The 14,206-nt window shown below is 29.5% G+C and overlaps 1 protein-coding gene across 8 annotated transcripts in view; it reads left to right on the top strand.

Moving 5' to 3' along the window:
* The window catches only part of LOC119068081 (teneurin-a), a 289,470-nt gene that overhangs the window by 223,397 nt on the left and 51,867 nt on the right, over positions 1-14,206 (top strand). For 7 of the 8 annotated variants that reach the window (XM_037171490.1, XM_037171488.1, XM_037171495.1 and 4 more), the window contains 3 exons: positions 67-213; positions 2,022-2,229; positions 7,845-7,871. In XM_037171490.1, coding sequence (XP_037027385.1) covers positions 67-213; positions 2,022-2,229; positions 7,845-7,871 — 382 coding nt within the window. The remainder of the gene's footprint in view (positions 1-66; positions 214-2,021; positions 2,230-7,844; positions 7,872-14,206) is intronic. The other variant, XM_037171489.1, reaches the window with a different exon arrangement.

Raw genomic sequence — 14,206 nt, 5'->3', positions numbered from 1 at the left:
CTTTATTGCAATGAATTCAGAAATTTATTTTTCTTAAACATTAAAAATGATTTTCATTATTTACAGCTGGTTGTGAAAATGGATGTTCTCGTCATGGACAATGTACCCTTGAGGACGGCGAATACAAATGTGTATGCATTGAGGGATGGGCTGGTAGTGACTGTTCATTAGCCCTTGAAATGAAATGTGATGACAATATTGACAACGATCATGGTAAGTATACACTTGAGAGATTCACACTCTAACAATTAAATTCAATTTACACATGAAATTAGATAACCTCCTATGTGTAACCCACTGTCGATATAAATATTTGCTGGGTGCTATATATAAGTATGAAAATAGGTTCCAGATATAGTGTGAATGATTTTCTCCATTTAAAAAGTTTCTAGCTTCTATGTTCAACAGAAAAATTATTATTTCTTATTGTGGATAAGTCATGGCCGGGATGACCCAAATATATCGAATTTCTAAATTCACGTCTAACCGAAAACCGAGTACAATGCACATTGGCTTGAAAATAAACAATTTTTTAAATGAAATACTCACTGGCTGGGGAATATAACTCTAAAGATTTTCCAATTCTTTTGTAGTTTTACCCTTTCATATCTCTACTCCACTATTCGATACATTCGGTTATTCTTCTTGTTTTCTTACAAAAGCACTTAGAGGGTGTTCCTTAAAAAAAATATTCATCCGAAATTAGATGTTTACGGAGAGCTTGGCCTATTTGCTAAATGTGCCGCCGATGAATAATAAAAAACCATAAAAATTCGCAGATAGGAGTTCAAATGTCGATTTAGTAAACTCACCACTTTTCAATAGGAATTTTTGTTAAATGTTTTCACCATCCATTAGCGATAAACCGCCAATATTCGATGATACATGAAATAATGATAAAATAGATGGCATACAAAACGCATGCTGTGCCAACGTTGCCAGCATGGTTCGATAAAGAGGCGGTTTGCTCTACATCTATGTGAAAAACAATTGAAGGAAATTAAATTATGAGTAGATATCGTCCTGCCGCGCCGTTTATGTATTTTCAAAGCATTTAATGGGAAGGAGTATTCGACATGAGAGAATTATAAACTTTATAACTTCGTTTCAACATTCGGAGCACACTGGGCACATAATAACGTGACTCTGTCCCAATCTTTCATGAGAATGGGACGAAATTATTGTCTCAATTTTCGCACAAAAAAGGGAGCACCCTGCATAGTCTTCCGGCCGAGGGTAGACTACAATAAATATAGTGTTCTGTTTTTACGTTGAAAATTTGTAGGGTTCTTAAAATAAAACATTCAACTCGTGATGCATATATGTATGTATGTCTGTGTATATGTAACGAAGTCTTCGAGAAGTTATCTAACATACCTAAATCGAAGATATTGAGTATCCCATGGTTTATGTATACAAAACCATTGGGCTATTTATTGTAAATTGTGTGGGAGTTTTTGGATTGAAAAATTTTCTTGTTCATACAATTTATAAGTTTTCATAGTTTTATAGCGTTATGAGAAATGGAATTTTTCACTCGTAGGATTTATTGTTTTTTTTTATATTCAGTTTTTCCTTCGGGGGTGGCGGAAAAAAAACTGGGAAACTTTAATACATTCAAGTTATCTGTTCGAAAATAAAGGGTTACAGCATTCGGATAAGTTTGAAATTTCTTTTTCTCCAATTTTTTTTGTTTTATAATTTGTATTTTAAGTAGGTTAATTTTAAATGATTTACGTGCTTAAAAACTTTCAAAGTAGTAACTTAAATTTGATTCTTTTTCCTCCATTTGGAGAACTTCTGTGAATTTCAAGGTTTTCGTTAGTGGAATTTTTAATCTTATTTTTAAAGAACAGATTTGTTAAGGCATTCTATTTGTTTTTGAAATACCACAGTTCTTTTTACGAATTCTTGGCAGCTTTTGTCTGATTTCTCTTGGCAACTTTTGCCTCATTTCAAAATACAACTTTTTTCTACCTACAACAATTCCATTCAACAATGCTAACAACAATTTCTTTTAGACGGCATGACCGATTGTTCTGACAGTGAATGTTGTTCTCATCCCGTTTGTGCCGAACACATTATGTGTCTCGCGTCAAATGATCCCGTCGAAGTGCTACTACGCAAACAGCCTCCATCCGTTACAGCATCATTCTATCAACGCGTCAAATTTCTCATCGAAGAGAATTCCGTTCAGTCGTACGCCCATATGGACGAATACAGCGAAAGGTGAGTTTATCCGCTTTCCATTACACATCTATCTAACTAAAAACAAATCTATTTTGGCACTTGAGTTTTAATAAAATAATTAAACGAACGAAATATGAAAGATTTAAGCGATTTATGATATTTAGACGGTTTGAAATGAGTGTTTTTGCTGTATAAAATAAATAAAAGTTTTGGTTTTGGTTTTTGGTTTTGATTTTGTTGAATTTATTTACGGTTGAAATTAGGGGATTGAATTAATTTTTTTCTTTTTTGGTACTACGAAACACTGAATAAAATCCTAGAATATTCCGTGATTCGTTTGAAAATAATTTTCTTTGGAACCAATAAAAAAAGTGGAGCTCCGAAACAGTGAACGTAAATCTATGAGTACAGCAGTAATTCATAGTTCCATACAAAATGTGCAAGATTTTTTTTTTTTTTAAATAAATGAAACTGCATTATCGAGAAGTTATGGATAATATCTTGTTAATAAAACAATCAAAATGATTGTGCGACTGTTATATTTTATCACCTTAGACCGCCCCATTAAATGGTGTACATTTGTATTACACGATCTACGCTCATCGTTCCGAAAGAGTGAACTGATTTCCATGGGAAAATTATTTTCGAAATTTTTTTGATATTAATTTTTATTAGTTTTCATAGGTACTAATATCTTGAGTCCCGTAACACGCAAAATAAATAATTTTGCAATTGAAAAAATTTTATTTATTAGCGTCCTTTTACATTAAACAGATTATAAAAATAAATTGAAAATTATTTTTAATCGTAAAAATAATAATAATTAAATTGCCATCAGCACCCGCAAATTGTCCACTTTGAATTTGATATCCTTATGATAATCCTTAAAATAAATATAACAAAAATCCATCAACAATCCAAAATCCCCCTCAGTACGACGTGTCACCAGAATTTGAAGCAAAATTTAAAACCAAATTTTTCAAATAGAAATAATGGAAACGAACAAATTTTGTTGACAAAAATGGTGACACTACTCGTATTGAGATTGTGTGTTTTGTCTAATGTTCAACCTTTGTGTTCGTCTAATCATCCAAGCTGTAATCAAACCTTATAATTCATATTGAAATTTAGCAAAATTTACAAAAAAAAGAAAGAAAACGAAAACCCCTTTCCTTCAAACTCTGTGACGTCAAATCAAAAATTTATTTAAAGATTTAAAAATTTGTAGAAAAAATATTATTTTTTTTTACTATTTTATGTTTAAAATTTCTGTAATTTTTTCGTTTCGTATCTTCTATTTTATATTTTTCATATTCAATTAATTTTTCGAAAAAAAAAAGATTTCTTTACATCCATAAAAAATACACAATGAGATGGACACAGTGGATCCAATAGCATATCACTCCAAGTATATATATGTACTATATGTGGGTTATGGGGCCGATAAAATCTCACATATTATGCAGTTAGGTGAACTGAGAAACGGAAAATACTCGTAATCGTAAAAAGAAACTATGATGATAGATAGAACTACTCATGTTTGGGGCTTTTTCATGTTACTAAAAGGAATATTTTCGTAGGTACATTACAAGCTAGGGCAAAAAAAGAATACTGAAAAAAAGAAGATAAAAATAGAATAGACAAGGCGGTTCTCATACAGATGAAAGTAGAAGGAACTGCTACGCTATGATACAAAGTATGAAAACGTATATGAAGGCGAAAAAAAATGTGTCTGATGGATAGGGAATGATAATTTTTTATTGAAATTTTCTCTTAGTTGGAGCTAAGTGAAAAATTCTTTTTTCTAAAAGCATTTTAAATGATTGTGCTATTAGATACACGCTATTTGTTCCGAAGAAATATGGGAAAAAAAGGATACCAGAGCTCTGAAAGTTGTCTTTTCAAATTGGCTTTTAAAATGTTCAATGTTCATTATAGCAGGAAAGTGGAATGTTAGATGCAGAAGAGGAGAGATAAAACCGTTTTTTTCCCTGTATTTACGGTAGACGATATCAAGTTCATAAACTGAATAAAGTAAAAAAAAATCCTTATTTAAACTACTAATTAAACTTCCAATATAGCTTACGTCGACTTCCATTATACATTCAATATTCAGCCGTATAAGTTTTTGCTTGGCTTTCCTGCATATAAATTACCTTCGTTGATAAAAAAACAAGATTTATGTATGTGCTCATGTAGAAAAGCCCCGTTCCACCAGTCAACAACTTGATCATAATAACGAAACTGTCCCGAAAAACTTCATATCGGAGAAAAAAGTTCATGCAGGAAGTCATCGATGTTATATTTATATAACAATGGATACCGAACGATTTTTCTTATTATGTTCACCATTTTCAATCAATGTTTGTCTTATCGTGATCTTTTACGTGGCAACTTTCTTTTATTCAAATTCACAAAGTTTGGTGGCGTTTTTCTTTGTTCATTTCCCATATCCAAACTACTACTAATATAAAAGCTTTACTCTATTTCACCAGAAACAATCAGAGAGTAGATAGTTGATTTCGATTTTCAGAGCATTAAATTAGAACTGAGTTAGCGTAGTTTGTTTTACATATGAAGAAATCGTTTGAGTCAAATTCCTAAATTGAGTTATACGTAAAAATAAATCAAATTAGCTGTAACGCCATGTCGTACAAAATACTTGTGTTCGGCGGCGGGGGAGAGAAAAAAAGAAAACCTACTCGGAAACAAAAAAAAAATGAAAATTGAGATTAATATACCGACAAAATGAAAATAGTGTTCAACCATCTCATTGCGTATCAATGTTGAAAATTGAATGGAATGAAATAATAAAAAGAATGTCCTCTGTGAATTTTTGTTTTCATGTTGATTTTATTTTGATTTACTTTTCACTTACACCTAATTTGCTAATTAAAACCGATTTTCGTTCCATATTCATTTGGTTTTTTGTTTATTCGATTTTAAAGTTTAAATTGACTTAAATTGAAATTGATTCTATGTTTTAATTTCTATGTTTTATTTTGAAAGTAATTTATTACTTGTTATCTTACTTCGCATTTAAAGGCAGTTATGAAAATTGAATAGGAGGAATAAAATATAAATCAAAAAATTAACAAACTATAAAAATGTTTGTTCGTAAACAGTTTGTATATAACAGAAGCTTCAGTTATATAGCAAGAAAGAATGGAAAAAAATTATTTTTATTTTTAATTTCTTCTGTTATTTTAATTACGAACGAAGGAATTTTGACTAATCAAATTGAACGAAAACAATAGACGATAAAATTAAACGAAAAATGTTTTTATTTTAAATTCAACTACGTGAATAATTTTTATTTTAAGGGAAGAGAATAATAATTTAAAAAAAAATTGTACAATTGATGGGTGAATGGATGAAACTTATTTGAAAAGAATGAATGGAAACTTGTTCGTCTAACATATATGTTTACATTAAATAAAAAAAACCAACCGGAACATGGAAAGGAGCGCCATCGCTGTCAACCATTACTCATATAATAATACAAAATAAAAATCATTTCGATTTTTTCCCAAAAAAAAACACATTCAAAAATGCACAGAAGTTCTTTGTTTCTTTTGCATTTTATTTGCATAATAAAAATGCATTTGTTGTTTCAAAATTTATTTATTTCCATTTTCCGGTTGAACCATTTGATGCTTATCCAAACTACTTTTGGCAAGACACACGATATAATAGAAAGTTAATAAATATATGTACAAGCAAAATATGTGTGTGTGCATATATTTACTCACCATATTTATATTTGTAGGTATATACATAGTGCAACGAGAAACGTCTATTAATAATGATCAAGCGTTTCATCTGGATTTTCAAGACAATTTTTTTTTGTCACAAAAAAAAATTTGTTCTAAGAAATGACATTGTCTCACATTTGATTCCAATTAATAGACGTGAAAAATTGTGTTTCACATTATTCAGCAAACGGTCAGAATCAAAATCGACGCTTCGAAAACAATTACGCTCCACAATTTCCTGCAGTTGTTCGTGTCGCATCCCTAAATATTTCGTTACTCGACGGAAATTTTTTGCAATCCACCCATGAGTAATCATCTCAAATTACAAGAATTCATGCTGCATTTCCTTGAACATATATTAATTTTACATAGCAACTGCAAAGAATTAAGTACCCCTTAAAGCGAACAGTTTACTCCCATACTGGAGTAGTAAGAATGCACTCAGCACTCTATCTACAATTTCAATTGTTTTAAATAACTAAATTCGTTTATCACGAAATTTTTTGTTGGGATATTGAGCCCAGCCATATATGTATTTAAGAACAACATAAAATACACGTAAAACAATACGAAGACAAAGACGAGAAAATCCTTTAATGTTATGCAAAATATACAAGGCTTAGATGCGAAGATTAAATTTTAATAATAAAGGACGGGCTTTACTTAATGTGTGTATATTGCACATTTAATGCTCATGAAATGTTGATACAATTTCGTGCGACAATTATGGCAGGCAATACAGTTGGTAAATTTGCATTCATTTTCTACGTATTTGGGAATTTTAGAATTTATTTCCTCTTAATATCGTTTATAAATGATGGGATTTCGATTTCAGACACGTGTAATTACTGCGACATAAGACCCATTTTGTTGCGACGACAATTAACTTGTTAAATTTGTATCTAATGTAAATTGTTCAACAATCATTACTCTTAACATGATTCATATAATTTCTACCAACATGCTTTATATAAATTCTACCTAGGAGCGAAATTGACATATTTCCTCACTCAAGTCAAAAGGATAAAAATTGCGTTGTTTTCATTCAATGTGTAAAGTTTTGAACATTACTAAGGTGTATGCAACCATCTACTTCGGACTCGGAATGCAAACGCACACACTTGATAATGTTTGTTTTCTCCAAGTGACACAACTACTTTCGTACAACTATTGAAATCCACTCGATGCGTATTAAACGTACATAATTGTGTGCAACAAGTATGACCTATGTCCAGTTGATGTTCATTGAAGCTATTTTCGGACAAATTGAGATTGGTACTTAAATTAATTCGAATATAAAATTAAAAATTTGAACCGAATGCAGCTGTGTCAGTGCAAACAAACGAAATTAATTAATTTTTCTCAAATACCATAAAGCTTTGTTTGCCCTTCATCAGTTGGCTCTTTTTTTATCACAGTTGTGATAGTGACGTACACTTCTTTTTTTTCGAACTAATTATTTTTAATCAATTTGATGCAACTTGAAAAATTGAATTCAATTAAATAAAATTCATGATTTCCCGTCCGGCAAACAAATAATAAAAAAAAATCAACGAGACCTTTACACAGTTTTGATTAAAAATTGAATTAACAAGAGCTATATTTCCGGGAATTCTGATTAAACAGGCAATGTACGCGATGATGTATGCGAAACACAATTTTTTTTTTCAAATATTTTTTTTTCGATGAAAAAAGAGCGAAAAAAAATAATTTACATTGAGAAGAACATATACTCAAATTTAAAAAAAAAAAAAACGAAAGAAAAAGCCAAAAAGCATATAAATGTGTAAAAAGCCAAGTATTTGGATAGTTTAGTAATTTTGTCCTGTCTTCTTTGTGTCCCTGTCGCTGTGCCGTGCCTCGGTGCTCTGTTGTGCTCCCAATTTGTATAACGAATAGCGATTTCTGGAATTCGTTCACACCGTGGTAAGTCGCAGCCCATAAAAAAAAATCTTATTTTTTGCGTTGTTTAATTTTCCATACAAATTTTTTTCTTTCTTGATTTTCCACACAATTTCTCATACCTGTTTTTCTCATAATATAATTTTCATTTCTTCATAATTATGATGCAGATATGTTGTAAACTGTTTCCTTTTTCGTTTTTTTTTTTGTTAAATTATACTTTGTATAATATATATACATCTTAATGGGCTCTATACCTGTTTTTTTATATAACATCATTTTAGACATTGGTTCTCTTTTCAAAATTTTATTGTGCATTTTTTAATACAAAAAGTTTTTTTTACATTTCATAAAATCGCGGCTGCATTTTTCTCTATTGTTTTGTACATTTTCTGCTTTATTTTTATTTTACCGATTTAGTATCATTACATCATTATCAATTCATCATTTATTTCATTGATTGGAGTTGAATAGATAATCCATTTGAAAACAGAAATTATTAATCACGCAATTTGATGTTGTTGGTTTTTCTTTTTTGTTGTTGTTTCGGTACGAAAAATTAACTTAAAATCCGTGAAATTCCTATTTTTCATACTTATCGATAATATACCTTATTCGACTCCAAATTGCATTCATTACTTTTGAAAATTAATTATTATTTTTTCATTTAAATATTTTATGATTTAATGCATACATTTCGTTTAACTATGAATTATTTCACTATTTTCATCAATACAACAGCAGTTAAAATTTAATGTTCATGTATGTTATGTTATGTGTCTCGTGCCGATTCGTAATTGTTTTTTATTTGATTTTTTTTACATTTGAGTATTACAAAAAATGAAGTTTTTTTGTTTCTTGTTTATGATTTTTAAATGTTACTTGTGTTTATATATGTTTCATGTAACCATACAAAAACAGAAAACAATGTGCGATGTTTTTATTATAGAAAAAAATGAGTTTGTCTCGTGTTAATAAACGATGAATTAAAAGCGTCACTTGATATAAGTTTTCATAAATTTTATAGCAATAAAAAAAATTGTTGAAAACAACCGACTATATCATCCGATGACATCAAGTCAAATATAACAATTAGGTTGAAAGTGAATTAAATTCATTGGCAATTATTGTAAAAATCAAAATTTAATTTTGATAAGCAGCTTAAAAGGGGGAAAAAATTATTAAAATCGGAGCAGCACATTTTTGATGGCAATTAGCAGCTCAACATATTCAATAAAAAATGTTTATGGAAATTTTTTAGATCAGGTTATTAAAAACGGAACCTGCAACCAATAAATTTAATTCACTGAAATTTGTGCATTATTACGCGTGATTTTTTATTTTTAATTAAACGAAAACAACACAGAATTTCACGATGCTACGAATATTTGTTAAAAACAAAATCAACAATAATAAAAAAAATCTCTCAAAAAGTATCCTCGAACATAGATTTTTTTTACTTTTATTTTGCTTTTTATATGATTAATGGAAAACTCTATTTTACAATATATTTTTTCGTTATTTTTGTAAATAATTTCTTCTTTTCGGTATACTTAATCATGACAATGAAAAGATGCAAATCGAAAATACAAATGAAAAATGAGGCTGTACAACAACAAAATGAGGGACTGTGAAATTTGGGCTGCGTCTGTATTATGTATTTTGGATGGACGATTAAAGGAAAGAGAAAGATTTTTTTATTCAGATTTCCTCATTGTACAAAAAATATATCTTTAAGCGGTAGAAAAGTAAATATATGAAAGAAATTAGCGAAATAAAATAAAATTCTTGAATTTTTAACAAAACGAGAAATATTTTAGTAGTACAAATATGATTATATATTTTAAGTTTCTTCTGACGACTGTGTCTTTTTTGTGTGTGAAGTGTATGTTGTAACGATTGAAGTAATAGACCCACTTTCAATGTGTCGTATGTTCTTTGTTCAAAAGACATGATTCGAAAACAATAGCATATCGTCCGTGGAAGGTTAAACAAGTTTTCCTTACTCAAGGGCAGCACTTCATTTCATCATAATTTCGGTTACAAGGGTGGTTTTAGAAGATTTTCGATTAGAAAAGTTTTTTTTTAAATGTAAACGCAAGGTCTTTGTAGACAAAAAAAAACATAAACGTTTGTCTATTTTATTGATAGAAATGCCGTCGTTTCTACCCGATATCAGAGCGTTTTCAACAATCTTCAAAAATCACTTTGGCCGCGATGACCTACGCTCTTATGGTTGTTTTAAAGAGATCTAAGAAACACACTGAAAATGTTATCACCGAAGACAAATAATATTTTTCATCGAAATATTATTACTTCCTTTTTCATACACTGTCACTCCCGTCCACAATTTGAAAATTATGTCGTTCATTTGACAACGCAACCTTCAAATAATTACAAATGTTTTTCTTACTTTCCCAATCCTGTCAAAGTTTTATATATTTAAGCTTTCAAGATAATATTCCAACATTTTAATATTGTTATCATGCCACTGAATAATTAAATTCAGTAGAAAAAGAAGAAAAATCCACACAACAAAAAACATAATTCTTTGCGATAAAAAGAACCACCCCGGATATGCTAATTGAAAATAAACATATTCGACAGAAAATATTTACTTGAAAAAAGCGAACCGACAAAAGCATTTCACTCCATCAATCATTTCTCTACCGCATAATTATGATGTGGTTACGTCAAAACATTACACATTATGTTCGATCCCACGGAACATATATTTACAGAATAAAAAAAAAGATTTTCCGGAAATATCATTTAATTCTCATTTGTATATTACAAAAGTTGTTACAATTTTTTTTCTTTCCCCTGTACATTAAGCGAAAAATATATTTTGCTTCATGTTACACAAATAATGTAATAATTTATTGATTAATTATATTAGCCATAATAACGAGCCCGGGTTTTCTCTGGTTTTCCGATTTATACATTTAATATTTTGCTCCTTTCTCTCCGGTACAAGCTTATCGATATATGTACATATATTTATATGAAAAATATGTTTTTATTTATATTTTCTATGGTAATCACATATTTTATTGCTTGTCACCAGCTGTCTATCAATATAATTTTTCAGAGTTATTTTGCCCTCCATGTGTATACGAAACCATAAACCAATGTGTAATAAAATGTATACTAAATATATGTACAAACATTTCCTATAAAACCGAACTTCCCTTTCGGAAAAAAAAATTTGTTGTATTAAAAGTAACAACAACAACAAAAATAATATATTAATTTATCGTTCAATATAACATCAATCATTTTGAAAATATATTTTTGTTGTTTATTCATTAAAAAATCATGCTTTTTGTTGGGAGCTGTAGGAGGAATATGTCAATTTATATACACATGTATAGAAAAAAGCATTGGATATATATGTATATGCCACATCAGATACATATATAAGTACATGTGACTTTGTATTATTATTGGAAAATGTTGTTTTATTGCTTATTTTTTCCCAGGGATTAAAATTTATTCGCATTTTCTTTCCATATATTACACTGCCGATTTGTAACATTAGATTAGCTTGAGTCAATACGACCAAAATGTTTTGTTATTTTTTCGTTTTCTGATATAAAAGAATTTGTATTTTCTAACATCAAGTACGTCATACATAAATGAAATTAATTTTATTTGTTTTGTTGGTTTCAATTAAATTAACGAAATTTACGAATTTTTTCAAATGAAACTATTATTTCGATGAAGAGAAAAGAAAAAGTAAAAAACCGATCAATCTATTTGATTCAATTTATTTTCTTATTTATTTCCATTTTATTTTCATTTATTTTTTGTAAAAAAAACCATTTGTTTATCTATAACTAAAAAATTTATTATTTTTGGTAAAAAGTAATAAAAAAAACTTTACTCCTTATATGTTTAACCTTAACCCAAAAAAATATCTATCCACCCTATCCCAACAACGATAAATCCTTTCGTCGTCCTCATCATCATACCTCACATTCATCCTCCTCATAGATCCCGAAAATATCCTTTGTCTGCGTCTATCATTCGTATTATCTGTATCCGATCACAATACCCCTTTTAAAAAGAAAAAGAAAAAAAAAACTCCTTATGCTTACACAAAAAAAATATCCTTTTTTGAAACATTTTTAACGTTTCATAACGTTTACAATATATAGAAGCCTATTTAGTTATACGTATTTTATCTGGCAAAGAAACGAGAATAAATATTCATGTGCAAACAATGAAGAAAAATATTATAATATGAAATATGGCCAGAAGATGCGAAACGTATTTTTTTCTGGCTATTTTTCTTTCTTCGGTTATTTTGTACGTCACTCTGATGCATTAGATCGTAGATTGCAAAAGGAAAGGATGTTGTTCAAAATTATAAAAGTATCGGATAAAATCTTTCCTTCGTTTTTTACGTCTTCTGTGTGTACAATGTAAATTGTACAAAATATTAAATTCGCTACGAGTAAGGTCAATATCATCATGGACCATAAATTCATTCATTATTTGCACATTCAAATAAATATTTTTATTCCATTTTTTTTATTATTTGTGTTTTTTTGTGTGAAAAAATAAAAACCCGGTCGACTATAATAATGAAACGGTACGCATATTAATGTTAAATTATTCAACAAAGTGCTTATTTCGTTTAAAAATAACTAAATATCTACAAAAAAGTGCCAAAAATTAAATAAAAATTTAGCTTTAAGTTAAAACTAAATTCTAAAAAATGAACTTTTTTTGAACTCTTTAATGGGTTTTACTCGTTCCCTTGACAATTGTAAAATCCATAATTACAATTGACAACACTGGAAAAGCGATGTGGAATAAATGATATCTGTGGAAGAAAAATATAAAATATTAAAACTTAATGCCAAAGCAAATTTAGTGTATGAGCAGCTTTCGATTGGTATTTGTTTTTAAGCAGAGTAAATTCTGTCCTACATGTGGCTGAAAAGCCACACTTTTACAGAAGATTTTTTTACATAATTTTTGGTCCAAATGTTTCGAATGTTGCTATTTTGCTTGTTGCTACCTACAATGTCTTTATAATCAAGAAGTGAAGATAATGCGATAAAGTATAAATAAAACGTAATGTGGGGTGAAGACCCTAGTCTTTAGCGCGATGCTACAATATTTTCTTACTTGCTGAGCGATGACCCCTCAGGAAGAGGCAGGAGGTATATAAATTCTATTGTTTCGCACACGTTAATACCGCCACTTTTGTATCTGTTTCACTGGCTTCTCTCCATGGAGAAAAACAGCTTTGATATGAAAGTTGCAGAATTTACGTGTGCGAAACAGTAAAATTTATGTATACCTAGCTCATTTTTATATTTCCACAGTGACTATTTTCGGGGAAACAAATTTTCCGGAAATTTTCTACATTTTAAAATTTTTCCAACAATATTTTTTTGGGAAAATCTAGGAAAAATTTAAAAAAAAGTGAAAATGTTTTTCTCAAAAATAATATAACATTTTTTTGTGTAGATAACCTCTCGTCCCTAGTTCCTTTTAGAGTAGCGTCAGCGATCTTTCAGACGAGCTTTCGATTTACAGTCTATTAATGAAACATGTATTCTTAATTTTTATTATCGAATCTCATTGTCGTAAATAATGATCAGGACGTCGTCTTGAGCCATTTGCTCTACCTCGATCCGAGATCCATTTTACACTTTAGCAGCTTTTATAGTTGTAAACGTGTCTTACCAGGTCTAATTGACACCTAACATTTCAACTGGGAAACGTCATTGTAAATTGCCAATGTTGACGTTGCTGTATTGATAGACTTTTTTTTTAAATCCCATTCAATACTTACCATACTCTATGTTGACGTTCACATCTAATGTATGATCAATTAGCATTTAGTGCGTAAACAACTCCGTTTTCGACTGACATCTAAAGTATCTATTAGCTACAAATACTTTGCGTCCAGTTTATTTTGGCTGTTTGCAACTTACTCAGCTGCGAAAAATATGCAGGAATTATTCTACTATATGTATAAATCAATAAGAAAGAGTGAGTAACAATGCCGATAGCCTAGTAATGGGGTGTTTTTATTTACATACGTACAAATTACTGGTTATTATTGCAGAAATGTTGAAGTTATAACCAGAGGCCAGTTCTATTATCTTTTTTCATTTGAGCAATTAAATACAAACGTATAGATGCAAATGCAAATAAGATTTGTAGGTAAACAAGGGGAATAATAAGGACCATTGTGAGGGTATAAATTGAATTTAGAGCATAAATAAAATCGAATAAAAGAAGGAAAAAAGAGCAAGAAATGTAAATAACAGCAAATATAGTCGGTAAATACGGTTAAACAAACACAAGGAAAAGCTAAATATAAGAAGAGAATGCAC

This window comes from Bradysia coprophila (genome assembly GCF_014529535.1).
Source record: "Bradysia coprophila strain Holo2 chromosome X unlocalized genomic scaffold, BU_Bcop_v1 contig_173, whole genome shotgun sequence".
Taxonomy (NCBI): Eukaryota; Metazoa; Arthropoda; class Insecta; order Diptera; family Sciaridae; genus Bradysia; species Bradysia coprophila.
The sequence above is the reverse complement of the archived record's forward strand: the minus strand, read 5'-3'. Positions and strand labels throughout refer to the sequence as shown.